At 33.0% G+C, this 25361-nt stretch overlaps 1 protein-coding gene across 1 annotated transcript; it reads left to right on the plus strand.

The window, feature by feature from the left end:
• Positions 1–1294: 1294 nt before the first annotated feature.
• Positions 1295–23746, plus strand: LOC139503673 (uncharacterized). Its single transcript, XM_071293493.1, has 12 exons — positions 1295–1574; positions 5207–5389; positions 7067–7348; positions 9378–9494; positions 11769–11954; positions 15344–15427; positions 16938–17114; positions 18484–18663; positions 19396–19483; positions 20922–20968; positions 21448–21475; positions 22305–23746. Exons 1-12 carry the CDS (start codon positions 1502–1504, stop codon positions 23218–23220), a joined length of 2361 nt encoding a protein of 786 aa, XP_071149594.1. The 5' UTR covers positions 1295–1501; the 3' UTR covers positions 23221–23746.
• Positions 23747–25361: the final 1615 nt, after the last annotated feature.

Here is a 25361-nt window from a genome sequence, read left to right on the forward strand (position 1 = left end):
GATCCTCAATGCTCTGCAACTTTGTACTTGTTTGGCTTCATATATATTTTGATATGAGCGTAACTGATGAGTCTTATGTAGACGAAACGCACGTCTGGTGTACTAAATTATAATCATGATACCTTTCAACTAGTAGTATCATCAGTTTGATCATTGTTGGAGGTCGTACGCTGACCTATAGTTGTTAATTTCTGTAGCATTTGGTCTCTTTTGGAGAGTTGTCTCATTAGAATTATACCATATCTTCTTTTTTATATTTACTGCAGAGTGTTACTCGTGCTTTGTGAATGCATTAGAATGTGTGCCCCTCAGTGACTGTAGTGTATGCCCTTACAGTTGGACTTATTTGCTTGTGAAAGACATATAAACATGCATTGATCTGCAATCTGTCAATACCTGTATCTTGACATAGCACAAGGTCACGTTTTATCTCTGACGGTTTATGACGTCTTTATCCTGAATCCATTGGATGTTGGATGTGTATTGAATTATAATTTAGTCTTACATGTATTATCTTTTGTATTAGTTGTTAATGGCTTTGAACTAGCTGTCAGCGACTGTGAGAAATCTCAGATCGGAACTAAGTGTATATTTGTTGCTGGGATATACAACTAACCGACCCCATCCACTCTCTCTTTTTGATATTTGTCTATTTGTATCCTTCTAATCAGTTAAGCCTTTTTCAACTGATTTGTATAGTTCTTTCTAATGTTGAATTGTTACACCACTATTCCAAGTTAGTGTAGGGTTGGGGTCCCGCTAACATGTTTAAATCCGTTACATTCTGTATGCATGTGCCTGTCCTAAGTTAGAAGCCTGTAATTCAGTGGTTGTCGTTCGTTGATCGGTTTTATATATTTTGCTTTTCGTTCAATTTTTGTTCATAAATATTTTCGTTAGTTTTCTCGTTTGATATAACACTTGTCATTACAGGGCCTTTAATTGCTGACTATGCGGTATGGTCTTTGTTCAATTTTGAAAGGCGTACAGTGACCTATAGTCGATAATGTCGACGTTAGTTGGTCTCTTGTTGAGAGCTATTTCATTGACAATCATATTACATCTTCTTTTTTATATCATTACGTCGAGTGAGGTTTATACAATGTTTAAATGGGACTATATGAAATAGTTCTAATCTCCTTGTCCTAGTGCTGTGTTTTTATTGGTTGCATTGTTTTATCTGAATCAATAAATGTAAACAAAAAATAAAGCTATGATAATTACATCAATTTAAACTTTAAACGAGTTTTCGTTATTAAAAAGCTACAGTCTAAACAGGGATACAACATCCTTTTAACATCCGGAACGTAACTTTACATAATAAGTTATCCGCTAGTCATATAAGTTGATTCATAATAAATTATCTTATAATTCACCATCAGTTCGGAACTTTACCACTCGTTTTATACGTTTATAATACCTCAATACTTGATTCAAATTCCGACAGCAAAATCTCAGAGTCAATCTCTGGTCAAAGTCTTCCTCTTCTCTGTGTTCGAACATGGATGGAATACATGCGTATATTATATTTTTCACTGGATCATTATCAGTGTATATGTACATGTGTGATACGGGTATGTTTAAAATACAAATATAAGTAGTCAACTTACATTATAATCATTTATTATTTTCATTGAGAAACAAAAATATATTTGTGCATCGTCTATAGATTAGCCAAAAAGTCGTATCACGTGACCTTATTTTAGTTCATTCGCCAAGTTTTTTTACTTAAGCGAAATAAACAAATGTTATAATTTAATTAGATTTCTCCGTAAAAAGATATTCATAGGTCCATACTGCTGTGTCCAGACTGTTAAACATGTATAAAAAGTAAAATCACAAAAATACGGAACTCCGAGGAAAATTTAAAAAGGAAAGTCCTCAATCAAATGGCAAATTCAAATGCTCAAACACATCAAACGAATGAATAACAACTGTCATATTCCTGACTTGGAAGAGGCATTTTCTTATGAGAAAAAAGTGGATTAAACCTGGTTTTAAAGTTAGCTAAACCTCTCACTTGTTTGACCGTCGCATCAAATTCCATTATATTGACACGAAGTGTGTTCAAACAATCAGACTTAATATCACCCTGATACGTATGATTATGAAGTTATAGCTTTCCAATATAACATTTATTATTATCTAAATAGACATATTACGAAAAGGTATATTCTGCAAATGTGGGGACGATGTCAAAACATTGATTATAGATTTATACAGGTAAAATGTAAATCCTGTGCGTCTTGGTAAATTTAATCGAGAACATCATAATGTAACATCGTATAATATGCCAATTGCTTTTTGTGATATCATTGTTGGCTATTTTAAGCCGAGAAAGGTGTACGCCTGTAGGATAGGATGGGCAGGAAAAAAAGGTGGCTGATAGTTATACAAGTTTAATCCAGATTGGTAATATGTAAATAGTATATAAAGCCAGTTAGATTTTAGTGTTGTTGTTTTATTACAGTTCCCGAAAAAAATCAATCTGTCGCAACACTAATCCCGCTCAAAGCTCTACAGTCTGGTTTATTCTCTCTCGGGTGTCTCCATAAACTTCCAATGACTCTTTGGCAGAATCAAAGCGCCTTATAGTGTGTTCGACACATACCCGACACGCTGATATACGCAAATTCATTTTTTTTTTTTTACATTTTCTCCTTTTGCTCGTGGTTGCTCTAAATTGATGACGTCTGTAAGGAGTAACGTGGATAAATTCTATCCGCAAAGATGACAAAATTCTAGGGAAAAAAAAGAAAAAAAGGTAGGACCGAATAGAACGATAAATCAGAGTGTCGGGTGTATGTCGGACACACTATAAGGCAGACTCAAAACCTGCTCCAATTAGAGGCAATAGATTAGACAATCTCTGAACTACAGGCCACTGGCTTAGAACAGGCACATGAAAAGTATTGCAGGATGTTAAACATGTTTGTTATATCTTTCCTGCCTTTTTATTTATCGCTCTATTCGGTCTTTTTTTTTTACATAAGTTGTCACCCTGCCTTTCTTTTGTCAAGTCCTGCCCTTTTCAAATTTAATCCTAGCCCCCTGAAAAAAACTGGTACCTCCGTAGAGCATTAAAAGGTACACATCCAACAGATTTAATAAAACAAAACGTGATAAAAAATTATAGAGAAACCCATAGCATTTATTGGTACCTAAAATAGAGGAGAAACCCAATCAGTCATCGGTGTTCATTTTCCTTTTGTCATTTTCTTATGAAACGATTGGCAAATTTCCGCAAAACGTTTCAGGAATTTATAGAATACAAAATATTTGCAGAAGGTGGTGTTAAGGTGTAAATGCAAAGGCATTATGCAATGCGTTTGAAACACTGCAGGGATGTTCAACCGGTGAATAGTGAGTCATATTTAACACACACTTCTTATCGTCCTGAACATGCATGAAACATTTGCCACTGGAAGTTAATCAACCAACAATCAAGCAATCACAAACCCCATAGGAAGAAAATACAAGTTGAGCTGAAAATGTTTTAGTTCAGACAAACTTGGAAGGAACTAAAGAAAAAAAATCATGCCGTAGAAGCTATATGAATGGGAGTAAATTTTCTAAAACTATAATGCAACATGTTTCAAGTTGAAATTGTAAAAAAAATACGTGTTAAGTTGTTTCAAAACAGACCCTGTTAGATAAAATTTAGGTGGCAAACAATTGGATCATAATAAATACACTCCTTTGTTTGCTTTTCATAACTATATAAAAATTAGCGTCACATATATATTCACGAGTATGTATAAAACAGATAATAATACTTAAAATTATTTTCAAGGTCTATTAAGGGCTCGTCGAAGAACTCACACACGTATGTACCCTTTGTCTCCGTATCAACCACGTTTACATGACCCCCCCCCCCCCCCCCTCTTTCCGTTTTTTTAAATTAATTTAGAGTTTCTTAAAAAAATATAATGGAGTTAATTAATATCTATTTCTTATATTTTTTATGTTAAACATGTTATTGAATATTCGTTCCATACGGATTATTTAAAATAAAATTGTCTCCAAAGGAACACTGAAATTTTAAAATAATATTCAATGCAATGTATATACAGGTAATCTCTTTTGTGTTTTGACACAGACCCCACATTTAAAGTCTAATTTGTCAACCTCATCCTCGTGAATATACCTTTTCGTAACATGTCTAATAGTGTGCTAATGAATTAATAAAATATAGGTGTAATCCTTTCACATAATGTTTCATTGCATTTTAAGAAAATAACCATCACTAGAAGTTAACCGAGCACATTTTCATATTTTTTCGTCCTTTGTACAACATATACAAGCTTTAGGAACCATGTAGCCTAAAGTTTCCAAAATAGTCTATAGAAACACCAAATTTGATGGTAGTTCACCTATGTATGGGATTAGTTACTTCCATATTGGGTAAGGTTAAATGGAATTTACTGACCCTTATACATCGTATTAGGTCACTAACACACTATGTAACGAATTAATCTTACCGACCATATTGTTTTAGACTAGTGACCTTTATAAGTGATCAAGTTTCAATACTGCAGCATTAAGAGCCTACTTACTTTGGTCTTTATAAAAATAAAGTGCCATCAATAAAAAATTGTTAGACTAAAATGTGTTTTATGAATTTATTTCAATCTTTCGTCATCAAGTTCATCGTCTATTGAAACTTCTACAGATTTTTCCTCAACACCGTGTAGTTTTTATTAAGGGCTGTTACACCACTACTTAATGTGTTTTAAATTTAGCCCCGACTACTAAACCTATACGAGAGATTACTTCAGGTATCCATTTATGCAATATACAGGTCTCCAAGCGTTTCCTTTAACAAATAATGTTCTAGAAATGTGTAGGAGGTAAGATAAAGATTTCTATAAAGAGGAAGATTATTAAACACATAAATACTTGATTTATTGTAGTTAATTAATTTTTTGGCTAGTTGCCATTACGTATCTTTTTTGTGATTTAAAAAAAAAGAAAGAACAATCTTTAATAAGCTAGACAATTTCCTTAAAAATCACATGATTTTTTTTTATTGTAAATAGTTATAGAGGGGACAAATAAACACATTTGGTTGTGTTATATCTGGCTAAATTTAAAGAACAAACAAATATTAACAAATTCTAATTCTCAAAATTTGAAAAACTGGATTGCATATGTTTGTTGTTGATTTCTTTTCTTAACTTTGTATTGTTATTGTTTCTATATTTAGATACAATTACTATTTACTTGTCGAACCAGACAGTATCAGGTACGCAGGATGATCTTGCTGGGACATGTAATACAACTGGTCTATCAAGAAAGGAAGTTGTTTTGACTGGAACCTGTACTAGTCCACCTATATTGGCATGGATAGGTACATATGCAATCTATTCACCTTGGATAGAATATAAAGGTAAGATTGAATAGTGTCGAATTAATAGAAGTATGCACTTAACTGTAAATAAACTCAACATAGATACCAGGATTGAAAATTTATATTCACGCCAGACGCGCGTTTTGTCTACAAAAGACTCGTCAGTGACGCTCGAACAAAAAAATGTTAAAAATGCTAAATAAAGTACGAAGATGAAGAGCATTGAGAAACAAAAACTATATTTTTTTTTATTTTTTCTAAACTTTGTAATTTTAATAGAAGTAATGTGCTATCTGTCTGTTCCAAAATGTCGTAAACTTGATGATCGTTTGTATTGTTGGAAACCCTGAAAGTTTGTGAGGGAAACAGGTGTTGTGCTAAATACACACAAAAACAAAAAATATATTGTATATTTCATTTGCTTAGTATATATGTCTCATTCATGTATATTCCACATCTCTTTTAATCATGAATATAACATTAATTTGAGAACTGTAAATTTGAATAAAACATATATATTTGTACATTCTAGTGATAAATGACTTAATTGTTCTTTACTCTACTTGGAATCAACAGATTCGCATTATAAAAATAATGTCTCTCGTATCGTTGCTTTTGTATGTTTTGCTAAAATGAAATTTTGAATTGATAACAACTTATGGAATGAAAAAGAAATTTTATATCAAGGATCAGAAACCGGATTGAATGAAATAATTGTATTGGTATTCGAGACCCAATCAATGAATAACAATGCTTTTGATACGTGGGGCGAATATACATTATAAGATAAGCGCTGATAGTTTAATTAATATTTAATATATGAATAATTTCGTTTGTTAATTCTTCAAATTCAACAGCGAAGTTTAATTCGAAACCCTGTGGGTGCTCATCTTTGCTTCACGAGATTGTTCACTATAAGGTGTCACTTTGTGTCATATAACTATAAATAATTTAATATTGGTTGTCTCACGTCTTCTTATTGGTTTTTTGTATTTTGTTAATCAGCTCATATAAATAGACAATAAAAATGGAATAAAAGATAAATTAGTAGGAATATCTGTAATTTGTTTTTCAATATTTTCGTAATAACATTGACAAAAGTGGTGAACACTATTTAATAACATTTGAAAATGAACAAAAAGCCAAATTTTAGATGGTAAGTACCTACGTCATAAAGATCTCTATCTCTTTCTTCTTTTTTTTAGATATCACACAAGCATAAATAATACTGCACGTTGTACCTAAATATATTGTTTTTAAATAAGACGTTAAGAAACATCAGAGTTTCTGAAATGGTTATAGTGCTTTTACATATTAACAACCAACACACATTACCGCTTGACCCGAGAATCTGCGCTGGTTGAATTTGTGATGTCATACATACAACATTCACTTTTCCATTGTGGCGTCAGATATTTTCTATTATGACGTAAAAATTGTACAAAACCTTTAAAATGTCCAGTAATGGCGGACTATCAGCGATAAAGTGTGTTCACTAACACAACCATACATTTATCATAGACAAACATCTTAAAGTAATATTCAGTATTGAAGGTTATCTATAATTGTCAATATTCTTAAGGATTCTTTCATGTAAGCAAGTTTGTTATTGATTATAAAAAACGTATTCATATGCATTATATGCATATTCCTCGATAATTACATGGTGGTAGCAAGTCTTTTATCAATATTTGTTTTTAATTTATTTTATTTCAGGATGTGGAAGAATTAAATATTATACGTTTATTCCACTACAAAAAGATTTCATTCAAAAGAATTTCAGTACGGAACCAGACATTTTTAAATGTTTCGAACATTGCCAAATGACTGAAATTGGGCACAATTATATTGGGTTTCAGCGATATAAATGTTTATGTTATTATACTGGTGATATAGAAATAATTCCATGTAACAACACTACTATCACAGTATGCGGTGATAATCAGAACTTCATTTGTGGAGATCAGGATAATGTTACTGTAATTTATGAGATAAAAAGTAGGTGCAGTTAAGTGAAATGTTGTTTTCCGCATACATTGATCGCCAAACACACATTTAGTATCTTTGATTTTTTATTATTTTATTCATTAAAGCCCCAGTCCCACTAGACCACGATCGCACCACGCTCACCTCGATCTAAAATAAATCAGATCATGGTGAGGTCGCGGTATGAGCGGCATGAAAACCTAAATTTCCGTTGCTTTCACGATGCTATTACGTCCTCATTACGCTTCTACGACAATCTCGCTACGATTATACCACGTTCTCACCGCGCTTATTCTGCGACCTCACTACGCTTATCAAGATCTTCCTACGATCATCACGTTCTCAGTACGACCATACCACGAGTTATTTGATTGCAACATGATCTTACCACGCTTCTACTGCAATTATAGCACGCTCTTATCACGACCATACCGCGATCTTACTACGTACTCAGCAATAACGTCAACATCGTGTTCCATATCAATACAGTTCCATATTCCTTATATTTCTGATTAATACGTAGATTATTCGGAAACAATACAGCCATGACGCAAAATCTACTATAACATGTGGACGTGATGGTAGGGGTTGATGTAGAGGCAGAGGGAGCTCTGATAGTAACGAATACTATTGCTGGTCCATAAAGCTCAAATAACGATAGTTCAGTGAACGATAGCAGAGATGACACAGATGTGCCGTAGATATAGGAAGTTGTGGTATGAGTGCCAATGAGACAACTCTCCATCCAAGAAACAATTTATATAAGTAAACCATAATAGGCTAAGGTACGGCCTTCAACACGGAGCCTTGGCAAAAATGGCTCCAAAAATCACTAGTGACAAACCGTTCAAACGGGAAAACCAACGGCCTAATCTATATAAAAACAAGAACCATGGTAGAGCCGTTAGAGAAAAGGGACAAGAAGTTTTAATTACATACAGACAAACAAAAACTAGAGACATTTACTATATTTTATGTGAAAATGACTATGAGAATGATGGTCGTAGTATGAACGTAGTCAGGTCGTAAGAAGAGCGTGATGTGGACGGCAAGGGCGTGCTAGAATCGTACTATGGTCGTGAACAGCGTGGTATAGTCGTAGTGGAAGCGTAGTTGGGTCGCGGTGAGAACGTGATAGTCGTAGTGAGGTCGTTATGACGTCGCTGTGAGATCGCAGCATAGTCTCACCGAATAGAATCACGCTACGATGATACAGCGACCTTTGCGATCTTACTACGATCTTAGTGCACTCTCAGTACGCTTCTTCTACGACCTGATTTCGCCACCGATTATTTTGAACATGTTCAAAGTTGGCCAGGCTCATCACGATCTTGAACACTTCACCACGACCGTGGCCACGCTCATCACGATCTTGAACACTTCACCACGACCGTGATATCTACACGATCAAAATCAAAATGTTCATTTTTTTTCACAGATCGTAGTGCGATCGTGGCCTAGTAGGACTGCGGTATTACCAAAAAAATAAATTCAATTGTACACGAAGCAGTGGTTGTGGTAGAATAGTTCATATAACCGACATTTGTTTTGGTAAACTGCGATATCATATGGTGTTCACATTTTTGTTAGCCTTACGTACGCAGGTTATGTCTTTGGAAATCTAAAAAGCAGAATTGTTAAAGTTGAAAATACTACCATGACTCAAGTTTGGAAATTTACATTTAACTTCAGATTGAAAATAGTTAAGTTCAGTGTGGATTAAATGACAAAAAGGCTCAATAGTTACTGAAAAAAAATAGCGTATATATTATATGGTTTCACTTCATTTATTATATGGTACTACAAATAAAACATATAAAATAAAAAATAGTTTTTGTAAAAATATTTGTTTCCAAAATATATTTGTTCCCAAATATTTGTTTAAAAAAACCCCAAATAAACTGTAAATAAGACATGTCGCAATAGCATGATTAAGTAAAATATAATTGTTAATCTCCAATGCTGGATATTGCTATTATGGGAAATACACAATGACAAAAGAATAGCGTAATATTGTACAAATTTCATCAATGTTATCTAGATCTGGATATGATTTCGAAAAATGACACTGGTGAATGTGGAATAGTCCATATAAATGACAACCAGACAACATTTAGTAGTATGGAATGTTGGAACAACGCATCAATATTGTGCTCAAGTGAGTGAATATTTTTTTTGTGATGAATAACAACATTTCAATAAAAAAATCAAAATATCATTATTTATTTATGCATAATCAAGATATATACCGAATTGTTCAGCAGTTATCACCAGCCAAGTAGCAAACACTGTTGTGTTGTCAAGAACTATCGTTAATATGTTTATAGTTAACCCAAAACTATATATATCGGTATATTTGGCAAAACCTTTGGGAATTGCAAATTCTCGATGCTCTTCCAATTGGCAGTTTAAATGTTGTTTTTTTTCTCAACATATTTGAATTGAGAGTCACTGGTGAGCCTTTTCAAGAAGAAACTAGCGTTTAACGTACGCAACTTAAATTCAGGTATCTATGATGAGTTTATTGTCAACTATTGCGTTGATGCGACTGCTGGTGGATGTCTCCTACCCGATGGTATCACAGTCTGTTTGTGTTGGCATGAATTATCATTGATACGGCCACATACCATTACCACAGAAATAGATAACCTAATCTATATTGGGCAAAAGTTTTCGGAATTTTTGTTCCCTAATGCTCTTTAATTCTCAATCCTGGTATTTCTGATGGGTTCATGTACAACCACTATGTCGATGCAACTGTTAGTGGAGGGCTTCTTCGCGAGGACATCACCAGCCTTTGTCAGTAGTCAGCACTTCGGTGCTGATATGAATTTTCATTGATATGGTCATCACAATAGATTAATTGTTCACAAATCTGTTTCGAAAATGTAAGGCATTTCTACACCTGGAATAGATAGACCGTAGCTATATCTTAGAAAACCTTTTGGACTTCGGGATACTCAATGCTCTTCAACTTCGTACTTATATGGCCTTTTTATTATTTTTTAAATCGAGCGAAGCTGATTAGTCTTTTATTGACTAAATGAGCGTTTGGCGTAAAAAACTGTTAAAAGTGGTATCTTTGATTACATTAGTTAATTCAGATCTTAAGATTCCAGAACAGTGGTCGCATCCGTAACTTTACAAAATATTTGTATTGTAACATTTGAGTGGATTAACTTGACAGGTGCTACAGGCATAGCATGAGACGCTTATCATCTAGAAATTGACAATGAGGGTCGGTTGAAAACAAAACTTTACGACAAAAGAGATGATTTCAGCTTTCCAATTGTGAACTTTCCATTTCTAAGTAGCAACATTCCAGCAGCACCTGCATACGGGGTATATATCTCCCAATTGATACGATATTCCCGTGCTTGCATTTCCTATCATGATTTTCTTGATAGAGGGTTGCTGCTTACAAGGAAGCTATTAAACCAAGAGTTCCAAATGGTGAAGTTGAAATCATCCCTTCGTAAATTTTACGGACGCCATCACGAGTTGGTTGATCGTTATGGAATAGCCATTTCACAAATGATATTGGATATGTTCCTTACGTCGTAACTACAATCCCCTTCCCTTTCATGAATGTGACCTACCGAATTAGACTATTTACCGGATTTGTAATCACATAAGCAACACGACGGGTGCCACATGTGGAGCAGGATCTGCTTACTCTTCCGGAGCACCTGAGATCACCCCTAGTTTTTGGAGGGGTTCGTGTTGTTTATTCTTTAGTTTTCTATGTTGTGTCATGTGTACTATTGTTTTTCTGTTTGTCTTTTTCATTTTTAGCCATGGCGTTGTCAGTTTGTTTTAGATTTATGAGTTTGACTATCCCTTTGGTATCTTCCGTCCCTCTTTTATCAGGTTGATGTATCCATGGTCGCTCATTTGGGAGTTAATATAATTTACTCAGTATAAGTTCGTTATCTTGATATTATCTTCTAAATTTGATGATGATATTTGAACATTAATAATCTTATCTAGTTATATTGAATATATGAAAAGCATACAGAAATAGTACTGTCCCAATCATTTCTTTAATTACTTTTTAATGATGTGAATATAGGCAAATTTATGTAAACGTAAATATCATATTGACTGAACGGAATCGTTAACCAAATTCATGGTCTTTAAAGCCTTTGATCGCCCTGTTTTCATAAGAATTTTGAATTAGACTGTCAAACATCGACAACATTAAGTCCCATAGAGCGCGCAAAAATGAAAAAAGAAAAGAAACAAAAGGTACGAAAGGAAAATTCGTATATTTACAAGCCAAAGAGTAACATACTTAGTCATAGACAATCTAGATGGAACATGTACATGACAATACCAGGAGGTTAAACATTCTTTCAAGAATTTTCTCTTTATTTTCAAGTAAAATACAGACCAGACAGACACTTAATTATTATGTTGGATCTTTTGACAGACAATGGAACTTTAAAATCATATCCGTCCAAGGCAGAAGATTGGGAACAAACTGTGAAATTTTGTCGAATGCAAGACGAATTGATCAGTTCTGTAGTGAACGTAATTAATGGAAACTTAACCAACGTAACAGATGGAACATACTGGGTGTCTGCAATTCGTGGTATAGCATACACATCATTACAAGGTGAGTATGAACTCAAATTGATACAAATATTGATAAAAAAGCAGGTTTAATTCCTCCTTATCTATTTCGAGCCAAGGTAAATGAAATTAAACAAAATACCTTGACATTCACAGTATGACAGCTTCTATGGTGATCTTGCAGATGCAAAACAACTATTACTTAAAGGAGGGGCGAAAGACAGTCAAACGCCCAAAGATTAGTACGAGGTTAATAAAAGGCAAAAGTAGTTTACAAAAGAGGGACGAAAGATACCTGAGGGACAGTCAAACTCATAAATCGAAAATAAATTGACAACGCCATGGCTAAAAATGAAAAAGACTAACAGACAAACAATAGTACACATGACACAACATAGAAAACTGAAGAATAAGCAACACGAACACGAACACGAACATTTTGATATGTTAACATCCATAATGAAAATAAACATAGTGGTTACAAAACAGGGAAGAAAGATGCAAGAGGGACAATCAAACTCATAGATCGAAAATAAATTGACAACGCCATGGCTCAAACATGTAAAACAGACAAATAATAGTACACAAGACACAACATAGACCCCGCCAAAATCTGGGTGAATGCAGGTGCTCCGGAAGGGTAAGCAGATCCTGTTCCACTCGTGGCACCCGTTATGTTGCTTATATTACAAATCCGGTAAATAGTCTTATTCGGTAGGTCACATTCGTGAAAAGGGAAGGGGATTGTAGATTGTAGTTACGACATAAGGAAGATATCCGATATCATCTGAGAGACGGTTATTCTATAACGGCAACCAACTCGTGATGTTGTCCGTAAAATTTACGAAGGGCTGATTTCAACTTCACCATTTGGAAATCATGATAGGAATTACAAAATATTACTATATCATAAATGCATAGAGATGACTTCATACTGTACAATTGTAAAATCTTTGATAATTTGGAGTACTTTTAATTAAGTATACGAAGACCTTTAATATCTTAAAACAATTGTTTGAGAGGAGTACAATGTACATATATCTGATGTATTATCTTTCATTTTTTGCTGGTGTGTTTTGTATATGCGACTTTTTGTGTTTCTTTGGTTCCTCAAACGTGACTCTGTACTTTAAAAGATCCAGTCAGTATGATATTGTTCTATTTTATGTCATTATGATATATTTCTGATATAAATTACAAAATACGTTGAACCACAAACGTCAAAATTATTCAATCGCGTAGTGGAATGAACTATTTGTGGATTTTTATAAATTCTATACAACTTTTGAACTATTTTAAATCTCGGTCATTTCTGAAACCAATTCTTACATACTTTTGATTTTTTAACCCTGTATGCTAACATTGGCAATGTGAAATTTTAAAATTGTTTTTATATACATTGAACGACAAATATATGTGACGTATAAGATTTTCTGACGTCAGACACGCTAATGAATGAATGTGTTTGTAGATTTATGTTTTTGTGTTCTGTTAAATTGTTCCTTTTAAAATTGTTAAACGACGATGACTGCTGTACCCATATTTTGACTATTTTAATTATTACGTCTGTTTAGTTCAGGCATCATTGTAAATATAACGGAATTTGGTGAGACTGTCATCAAAGTGAGAGGGTTAGCGCTATAAAACCAGGTTTAATCCACCATTTTCTACATTTGAAAATGCCTGTACCAAGTCAGGAATATGCCAGTTCTTGTCCATTCGTTTTTGATGAGTTTTGTTATTTGATTTTGCCATGTGATTATGGACTTTCCGATTAGATTTCCCTCTAAGTTCAGTATTTTTGTGATTTTACTTTTTACAGGCGTTCAAACTTAGCAAGTTATAACACAGAGGTTAATTTGATAAAGACAGTAATATAACACCGTTTGTGTACCACCTATTGATGTACTATATTTTACATGTATGCTTCGATATGTAGTTATATTTTTGGCGATAATCCGATATTATATGCTTGTAGACATTTTAGCGCCATACACATTCAAATTAATTCGTTGCAATGCTCAATATCTATACATTCCGAAGGCTATATACACCTTGTTTTTAGATCAAAGGATTGATGATCAAATTTTACTATGTTTTAAATGATTTGAGAAAAAAGAGATAAACACTAACTTAAAAGATTGACTCTGAAGAACATAATTATTATTCCGTACACAAAGAATTAGCGTAAATTATACACACGTTTAAATTTGAGTGACCGATCACCTTCACGGTTTCCAGATCTGTTTTTTAACAGTTTGTTTTTTGTTCTTTTGTTTGAATGCTGTTATGTTGACATATAACCATATTTTTCTTTAATCTTTAATTCCTATAAAAACGATAGACCCATTCCATTCACAAGTCATGCCGTTAATTAACTATGACAGTTCAAATGTATTAGATCATATGTTTCCACTACGCATCTAAACTGTGCAAAAATATTACACAATGATATGTGTTTTCAAGTATTTTCGACCATTTCTAAGGCTGTCCCAAGGAATTAAACCTTGTTATGCATATACCATCAACATGAAAAGAAACGGTGAAATTCAATCAGTTTTGTCAGGTGATACATGGACCCCTACCTTTTCATTAATGGTTTAAATATTAGAAAAACAAGAATGTGTCCCTAGTACACGGATGCCCCACTCGCACTATAATTTTCTATGTTCAGTGGACCGTGAAATTTGGCATTAAAATTAGAAAGATCATATCATAGGTAACATGTGTACTAAGTTTGAAGTTGATTTGACTTAAACTTTACCAAAAACTTTAACCTGAAGCGGGTCAGACGGACGAACGAACGGACGAACGAATGCACAGACCAGAAAACATAATGCCCCTCTACTCTCGTAGGTGGGCTAAAAAAGAAAATTTTAGAATAACCCAGGCCAACCCCCTTCATAATTATCGTGTATACTGTTTGACTGCAGTTGCATGCATTCTTTGATTATTTATATGTCGCCTATATTATTTAACTCACTCCAAAAATTACCTTCTATTATATTTTGGTATATACAATGAAGGCTGTAATATGATGAAAGCTATTGTATCAACACGAAATATAAAACAAAAACAGAGACGAGAAGCCATAGTTAAAGGCAACAGTAGGAAATCGCTGTTTACATTTCCTTAATAAATTAGGGTTACAAACTGAAACCGAGTGAAAGACATCAACTATAAGAGGAAAAAAACCCGTAAAAACAAAAACACGGAATAGCAAATAAAAAAAAATTGAAATAAAAACAACTGCATTAGATACATTAAGAGAAGGCAGGACAAAGGTACAAAATTAAGTGACATATTAGATTCTTACTATTATACATGGGAAAAATAAAAAAAGCAAAGAAAATAGTTGTTCAACGTTAGATATATGACAGAAACAATGATTATAGGACTAATAAATGCGGTTTTTTATTGATTTTTTTTTAGAATGTGTAGTAGTCATCTTAACATATAACCAGCCAATATTTAGAAGTATGGCATGTTCAAAGAAGGTAGCAATATTATGTTCAAGTGAGTGAAAATTATTATCAATCTCATCACACAATTTTTCAGATCATGTTAGACACCGTTAGTACGAGTTAACAGCTAGTTTTGTAAGTTCTTTCAAAACAATATGTCAAGTATTATCGTGTATCAATATAAGGTACTAAATGTTGGTCGGTCGGTCAGGCAGGTTATCGGTTATCTCGAACTGTTTCTGTGCAATAATTTCATAACTGATCTACCAATACTTTTAAAAATATCATTATAAAATGGAGGATAAACTAGATATTGATATGTTCACTTTCGCTATTCTAAAGTTATGCTTCTTGGCTACTTTGAAAATTCTACGTCATGGCGGTTCCTTGTACCACTTGGCAATCGTTCCATAATATTTTTTCATATTCAAATTTTATATGTTATTACGGATACATGTAACAAAATCGATAGGTAAAACCTATTTACCTGAGAAATAACTACTGTAAACAATTACAAATATTTTCCTCAAAAACTGACTACACATGAATGGGGTGCAGTACCAAAAATGAATGGATCCAATAAGAGAAACTACATGTACGAAGCGGCATACATTATATTCTCCAAATGACACATATGTACCATTACCAGCCTTAGAAGGAACTTTAAAGTGTTTAATTTCAGGTAAAATTCCTTATTTGCTGCCATTTTTGTTTGTAATAATAATTGGTGGTCATCAATCAGCACTTATTTATGATGACTTGCATATGAGTACCTGTATTCCATAAGATTTTCATTCATTATCCGTTATCTCCTTCAGAGTTTTACTAAAACAGATAATCGCTAATATTCCCTTTTTTCGTCTGCCAAATGAACCATTTTATTTTTAGATCCATGATTGCTTAAATTATTGTATAAATAATAGTAAATGCCGAACAATTTCTGATCGATCTTTTAATTGAGTCATTTTAAAACTAGTATAAACATAGAAAATCAAAACTGAATTGTAAAGATTGAGATTGAAGATTTTGCAGTAAAATTCACATCTATTCAACACAACAAGTTATATGCATTTAAAAAATATTTCTGAACTAATTTCTATTGTAGAAAATAATTTGTTAAAATAACGCAAACACAAAATGTCAGATCAATTCAGAGCTTAGTCAAAATCCAAAACATGGAAAAAGCATGGAGCGACAAACTTTTGTCCCGAAATCTAGGTAGATCCTTGAGGGTATTTACAATTTGATTGCTGGGTACTCATTTTACCTATCTGTACGCGCGATCACAAAATGCGTACATGCACACCTTCCAGAACACATATGATCATCAACGGTCTTTAGTGGCGTACGTATTGATCAAAATTTAGTTTTCTTTGCAGTGTTTTGTAGAGTTAAAAAAAGTTTGCCATTTTGTCATGCTTAGCTTTGCCTATGGTACTGGGCTTTTCTCCGATTTTTTTATTCCATCATTTATATGAGTTTGGATGACTTTAATTTCAGATTATGCAGGGAATCGTCAATATTTTCATAGATTTTAATAGTCCTAATTAAATTTTTGACAGACAATGGAACTTTAACTGTCTATCCTACCAAGAAAGTAAATTTCGACGAATCTGTGCAATTTTGCCTTGCACAAGAAAGTTTGATGAGTTCTGTAGAGGATGTAATTAATGGAAGCTTACTAAACGTAAAAGATGGTACATACTGGGTGTCTGCAGTTCGTGATTCACCTGTACAAGGTAAATATTAAATAGATATGATATAAAATATGTCCAATTTATAGAAAACGTGTATTACTTAGGACTATTTAAAAAAAAACCTCTTAATTGGTTTATGTAACTGTTTACAAACAGGATCCTTCCTCCAATTTTTTTATACAACCGTATATTGGTATCACGTCGTCGTCGTCGTCGTCCGGACACTTGCTTTTCTACCTCAGGCATAGATTACTTTAGCTGTATTTAACAAAACTTTTAGGAATTTTGGTCCTCAATGCTTTTCAAGTTCAAGACGAAACGCGCGTCTGGCGAATATACAAAATTGAGTCCTGGTATCTATGATGAGTTTATTTATGTTTATATGACGATTCATATCACATATTATGGGAAGTTGATAATTAATGCTTAAAATATTGTATACCCTTTAAAGAAAAACAGATATAGGAGCTATACATTTGTTTATGTATCTATATACATACTGAAACAGTTCGATTTAGTATTGGCTAAATATATACCATTCGATGCCAAATTAATCTTTTGTTTTAAATTGTTAACATAGTATCGAAATTGTCTTTAACAGCAATATTGTAGCAGTAGACCATACAATAGATAAATTTCAAGTATATTACAAAAAGGAGGCGAACGATACCACAGGGATATTCAAATTCCTAATTCAAAACAAACTGACAATGACATGGGAAAACATATAAAACAACTAACACACAAACAGCAGTACATAGAAAAATAATTACTGAGCAACATTTAAATGGGATGATTTAAGGTGCTCTAGAAGGATAAGCAAATCCTTCATCAAATTTGGCACATGTCGTGTTGATCTTCTAGGTATAAACCGGGCGATAAGTCTAATTCAATGGGTCATATTCACTGAAAGATTATGGAGCCTATGTGACAGATATTCTATAACGGTCAACCGATTCCTGATGGCGATCGTATTTTTTTTTGAAAAGATAATTTCAACTTCATTACTCGGAACTCTTGGTTTTATAGCGTCCTTATTAGCAGCAACCTCCATTTAGGAAATCATTATGCAAGCTCTGACATATCGTATGAATTAGGAGATATATACTCTATATACCATGTATTCAGGCGTTGCTGAAATATTGTTACATAAAAATGAAAAGTTTACAATTGGAGAGTTACCACAATGTCTTTTTTTTATGAAGTTTTGTTCTCTGTTTCACCACTTACTAAACGTAAGTAGAGATATGAGGACGACTTTACTGTATAAATTCCTTCACGATATAGATTAAAAAAAACACATGATTTTATTACTGAAAGATTTTTCAAACATATGGAGAGTTGTCTCATTAGCACTCTTACCACTTATATCTATATACACACTTTACTTAAATTTTTCACTGTATTTCAGCTTTTGACAATGACTTCTGTGTGGCGGCCTTCATTGAAAGTGGCTCGAAAATGATACCTTTAGTTGAATCATGTGATGTTAAACTCCCCGTTACATGTAGAGCTGGTAGCGCTGATCGTCTGAATTTCGGGACTTCAACAGAGAAATGTGACACCACAACAAATAAGGAAAACGTTTCAGGTAATGATCAAATAAACTAAATAAAAATCTGATATTGAATACAAAATATTAGCAATGCGGAAGTAAAACATTTCCTTGTAAGTTTTTAGAAGTGTGGAAAACTTATACATGCATATGTTATAATTTGTGTTGATAATTACTAGCAGGTTAAGTCGAACAAATGTGTCGAAAAGAAATCCTTAAATGCATTTGTGATTAATTTCTAAAGTTCCAATTATACATATTTCTAGCATTAATATTATACGCTATCAGTGTTTGTCGGTTTTAAAGGTAATTTTACCGAAATATGCAAAATAATTAACACACCAAACAGTTTAGTGAAATTTCACAAATGTTTTCACACGATGTTCAGATTTTTGAGAGCCAGTTTTTATTTATTTATTTTTTTGAAGTTGGGGTGGGGGTAATTTGGATGAATACGGATCGCCTACAATTTCCAAAATTATTGACTTAAAACCACAGAATGTACAATAAAAAGGTTGCCAAAATCCTAAATCATCTTTTAGCTCGTTCGATGATCTTAGTAATTACCGGTCGTAAATATGTATGTATTTGCAATATAAAAGTGAATTATAAAATGGCATGCCGACTCGGTTTCCAATTTCATACTTAATCTACTTCAAATCTTAATATTTATTGGAATACACATGTGTGTAAGTGTTAAAAAGAAACAATTTATCAAATTCAAGCCGACTTTGTTTCCAATTTTATACTTTATTCAAATCATTTCAGTCCTTTCTCAATCGCTGATTCAACAAAATGTGATAATTATAATTGCCATTGGAAGTACTGGATTCATTTGTTTGGTTTTAGTTCTTATGTAAGTATGTCAATCATTTTGCTGCTATACCACCCATCTACTGTCCCCTTTTCTCAACACACACCAATTTCTGAAGATGATATTGAGTATTGCAGATGTTTACCTTTCAGTCCTCCCGTGTCCGTGCCATTTTTAGTCCCTTTTTGCATCAAACTTGACAGAATTTATTTTCTGAAGGTTACATTTGCATGACAACGTAGTGAACGGATGAAATTTTACACCCAGGATTCAATTTCTTCATCTAAATGATTTTTAAGGGATTATCTTCAAACTGCAATAGGCATCCTAAACGCCAGTTTAGAATTAAATGAAACTTTCCAAGAATATTTACCATGTAATGCAATTTTACATCAGGACCGTCGCTAAGAAGTTTTGTGACAGACCAGACTTTATAACTTTACTCTAGCGTAAAGTGCTTAGAAGTGCGGTTTGAGTTTTATGACCACTTAATTTATAACAGAACTGTGTTTAAACAAAGTTTTAACATAACTCTTGTGGTTTTATGATGACTGATTTCTGAGGAATATGTTTAATTATGCAAACAAAAACTGCTTTTATATTAAAAAAAAATTAAAAGTTTTCTTTTATACTATTTAAAATGTTCCTGTAATATTGGCGCAAATGAAAGGTTTCAGTGTTGGTGCATATAAAATATTGCTTATAGCGCAACGAAATATTTTTATGCGCAAGAGCAATGCACAGGTTTGGTGGGAGAACAAAAATGTACCTCTAGTGTAGTAACAATTTTTCTTTTCACTTTATTTTCGCGACTTTTACATTGCCCTTCCGAAACATACAGAAGTATACAATTGCCGAGAAAATGTCTTTCTTTGATCTAATGTTTTTAAATACACAAAAAGGTAAGAAATGAAAAAAGAGTTCTAAACACAATTAATCTGCGAAGGAAAAAACATTCATAAAAGGAATCGAAAAGCATCGAAAGTAAAGAAACCCTGAACATAATACAAAGAGTGGTCAACAGAAACCTCACATGCACCGGTTGTGAAAAAAAAGGGTTCTTATTCTACTAGCGTTACCCGTTGTGCTAAGTATTGTAACTTTTAATTTATTGATATATTTTACTCGGTGAGATCATAATCGAGATAAGATCACGGGACTGTGCATGTGACTACTCGATTTAACATATAAATGGTGTTTATATTCAATAATGGTTATCCAGAACATGACGGCATTGCCTGTACGCTAGATAATATTCTTAAACATGCACAATAGGTTACAATAGATATTTGTTTAAATAATCTACAACTCATTTGTGTTATCATAGTTTCACCTTTTTCAAAGCAGGAATACTAATCATGCATACACCCGTCCACCGCCATCCAAATAAATAGTCTTGATATATATAAAAATAAGCGAAAATAAATGAAAAACGTATTTGATGAGACTTATACAGAAGTTGTAAATTTTTCAATTGTAGAGTTCTGATTTTTAAGTGCAGAAATGTGAAAAATACAAAGTACTCAGGTGAGAGGTTATATTAATGAATACAAAGGGGTGTTATAAAATATACGAGAATGAGATATTATCAACGACAAAAATAACAAAATTACATTGGAAGGGCAATATACAGTCTACTACAATAAATATATGTCTGTATATAAAGACAAACTATTTATTTTATGTTCTTTTTTTTTATTATATATAGCTGGTAAACTGTTTCGGTTCGTAAACATCATGTGCTTTCAAATATTCTGCTTTGAGCGTTCCCGATTACGATAAATCCAGGTAAGCGCCTCGGAAGCATGAAAAGCATAATGTGTTGTTTTAATTTTTTTCAATGTCTAGATTACCCGAGGAAAACATATTTGTTATGCTAATCATAATGTTCATATAACAAAAAAAAAAAAGAACTCCAAGGAAAATGTAAAACGCATATGAGAAACCAAGATTACCACTATTTCTAAAAAAGAAAATGGTAATACAGGTATACAATTTTGTTTCAGGTAATCCTAAACATTCGAAACACGACAGGTAAGTTTTAATGTAATAAAAACTTGTTTAGATCGAACGTGTCGGTATATGTTTAAAAGAGGCAAAAAGTAAATTAAAAAAATACTGAACTCCTAGAAAAATTAAAAACGAAAAGTTCCTACAAACACTCAAACGCATGCATGATAACAACTGGCATAGTCCTGACTTAACACAGGCATTGTCTTATGTAGAGAATGGTGGGATCGAACCCGGTTTTATAGCTGGCTAAACGTCTCAATTGTATGACAGTTGCATCAAATAATACCAAACGCACAAATCGTTGATAATCAGGCAACACCATGGCAAAAAGACGAAGAACGACGAGAAGGCAAATAACACCATTATACACACAACATAGAAAACTAAAAACTGAAGGAAGCCAACCCCTAAATAACCTGATCTCCGATACAGTGATGTAAATAAACTTGAGATCAATATATCTCAGGATCAAAGTTATGAAGAGATACGCGCGTAAGAGAAGCGGTTCATGTTCATAATGTTGTTCAGTCTTTAGTGTTCTATTGTGTTTTGTGTACTTTAATTGTTCGTCTATTGGTGTTTCTCTATTTTAGCCATGGCGTTGTCTGTTTATTTTCGACGTACAAGTTTGAGTTTGAATGTCCCTCTGGTATCTTTCGTTACTCTTAATTTCAATTTTTTATTTTTCGAAAGTTCCAGACCGAGCATGTCCATGATCAAGGTATGACTAATAACCTTTGTGTTCGTTTAACATACACATACCAATCAATAATAGAGCATAACACAGTCCAAACCATTATTCAAAAAGATTGTAGTACATGTACATCTTCTCACTTATTTGATTTTGTAGGAAAGATTCGAACACGCATGTTTATAACATGACACTAGGCAACGATGATGACGATTTGAATCCAACAAGAAAAGAGATACATGTGCATGCCACGACCCAAGACAAAGATTATGACGATGTGGATCCAAATAGAATGGAGATGCGTAAGCGTGTTTATACCACGACCCAAGCCAAAGATTATGACGATTTGGATCCAAGTAGAAAGGAGATTCATGTTTATACCACGACACATGAAAAAGATTATGACGATCTGGATCCAAATAGAAAGGAGATGCGTGTTTATACCACGACCAAAGACAATGATTATGACGATGTGGATCCAAATAGAATGGAGATGCGTAAGCGTGTTTATACCACGACCCAAGCCAAAGATTATGACGATTTGGATCCAAGTAGAAAGGAGATGCATGTTTATACCACGACACATGAAAAAGATTATGACGATCTGGATCCAAATAGAAAGGAGATGCATGTTTATACCATGACCCAATCCAAAGATTATGACGATTTGGATCCAAATAGAAAGGAAATGCATGTGTATACCACAACACACGAAAAAGATTATGACGATCTGGATCCAAATAGAAAGGGGATGCATGTTTATACCACGACACAATACAAAGATTATGACGATTTGGATCCAAATAGAAAGGAGATGCATGTGTATACCACAACCCAATCCAAAGATTATGACGATTTGGATCCAAATAGAAAGGAGATGCATGTGTATACCACGACACATGAAAAAGATTATGACGATCTGGATCCAAATAGAAAGGAGATGCATGTTTATACCACGACACAAGGCAAAGATTATGACGATTTGGATCCAAAAAGGAAAGAGATGCACGTTTATACAACGACACAAGACAATACTTCTGGGTATCATACCACGATACATGCAGACAATACTTAATTTCAGCTTGTACTGTTGATTCGTCAATTTTCGTTGGTACCTATTCAAGGTGATCGAGGAAAGATTGTATTTTTGTGTATAATGTATTTTATGTCTTGCCTAATTTGTATAAAAGACTATATGAAACTGTCTTTCGATGATCATAAGTACTTATGGGTCACCTTTCCCCGCGATAATTGGTACTCCACAAGTAACAACGATTCGACAGTAATTGCAAATTTAATTGCTCTTTGTAAATACAGCTGTTTCTCAAACCACGCCTGGGGAGATATATAATATTCATAGATAACTTGATTTATTCACATACTGGTTCCCAGACATGATCTCTATGTTTCATCTCAAAGAGACATATCTTGGGACTGTTACCGGTATACAAAGATACTTTTGAGGTGAAAAATTCATTATGAAGTAAGCAAAAATTGAGGTAGGGGTTGTACATAATTTTAGTATAAGTTTAAACTCTGACAAGTTCATGGCATATACATATTGAAAATATGCTGCACAGCGTTATGTTTTGACCTTTGAATAAAATAGTAATGCTACAACTTTGCGTTCTTGGATATTTTTTTCACGAAAATTCAAAGTAAAAGTGTCACAGTTTTAGCCGCAAAGGAAGTTCCTAAGGAAAGTTAAGTTGCATTTTCTATAGTTACAGAAATGCATACTTAATTCGTGTATGTTGAAGCATTGGAATTGAAAGTACTTACATTATGCACTTATGACTAAATCAATTTAGTCCTGCATGATAATAAAGGTAGTGGGCTTAAAATTTAGAGAAAAAATTACGACATTTGAGATGATGGTATTAAATTTATATTTATTCGCATTATTTATGCATAGCCTAGATATCATATTGAAACACAACGGTATTTCTAACGTACGTTTTTCGTTTTCTCCATCATACATGTAAGCAACATAAGACAGCACGTTGTATTTTAAAGAGGCAATGCCAGAGAAAACCAGGCAGGACTGTTCAACTAAAAAAAATTAATTTGGTCAAACTTATATTTTTCCCTTTCAGTATAACATACTGACTGGGAATATATAATTTTTTTTTTTCAATTTTTTGTGAATTTGACATTTTTTTAATGAAATTTAATATAAGGGCTCAAACCGCTATTTTCCATTGAAATGTATGGGGAAAAAGTCAGTTTCTTACTGTTTTCAATTATCCGTCATCGGAGAAAAACAATACTTATGACAAAACTACCTATATGGAAGTCTAGTACTATGTTGGTGTAAAAAATAATGAAAATAAAATTTTTGGTATCTTTTTGATTTTTTTCAAAAAATAAGTTAAAAAAATGCTAAAATAAGGAAAATTGAGAAATGCCAGTTTCTAACCATTTTCAATGAACCATCATTGGAGAAAAACAGCCCTTATGACTAAACTACCTATATGGAAGTTTAGAACTATGTTGGTGTAAAAAATAATGAAAATAAAATTTTTGGTATCTTTTTGATTTTTTTCAAAAAATAAGATAAAAAAATGCTAAAATAAGGAAAATTGAGAAATGCCAGTTTCTAACCGTTTTCAATGAACCATCATTGGAGAAAAACAGCCCTTATGACTAAACTACCTATATGGAAGTTTAGAACTATGTTGGTGTAAAAAATAATGGAAATAAAATTTTTGGTATCTTTTTGATTTTTTTCAAAAAATAAGGTAAAAAAATGCCAAAAAAGGGAAAATTGAGAAAATTTGAGAAAAGCCATTTTCTGACCGTTTTCAATTATCCATCACCAGAGGAAAACAACACTAATGAATAAACTACCTATATGCAAGTCTAGTACTATTTTGGTGTGAAAAATGATGAAAATGAAATTTTTGGTATCTTTTTGATTTAAAAAAAAAAATAAAGTAAAAAAAATGCTAAAATAAGAAAAATTAAGAAAATTTAAGAAAAGCCAGTTTCTAACCGTTTTGAATTATCCAATACCAGAGGAAAACAACATTTATGACTTACTACTGATATGGAAGTCTAGTACTATGTTGGTTTAAAACAAGAATGTGTCCACAGTATACGGATGCCCCACTCGCACTATCATTTTCTATGTTTAGTGGACCGTGAAATTGGAATAAATTCTCTAATTCAGCATTAAAATTATAATGATGTTATCAAAGGGAACATGTACACTAA

Source organism: Mytilus edulis, chromosome 14, assembly GCF_963676685.1.
Source record: "Mytilus edulis chromosome 14, xbMytEdul2.2, whole genome shotgun sequence".
In the NCBI taxonomy this organism is placed as follows: domain Eukaryota; kingdom Metazoa; phylum Mollusca; class Bivalvia; order Mytilida; family Mytilidae; genus Mytilus; species Mytilus edulis.

Excerpts from the sequence above, each read along its gene's own strand:
- LOC139503673 (XM_071293493.1), top strand. The coding sequence starts at position 1,502 with ATGGATGGAATACATGCGTATATTATATTTTTCACTGGATCATTATCA. Across the intron at positions 19,484-20,921 it reads TGTTTGGTTTTAGTTCTTAT|AGTTCTGATTTTTAAGTGCA; the intron begins GTAAGTATGTCA and ends TTTCAATTGTAG. Across the intron at positions 21,476-22,304 it reads AAACATTCGAAACACGACAG|GAAAGATTCGAACACGCATG; the intron begins GTAAGTTTTAAT and ends TTGATTTTGTAG.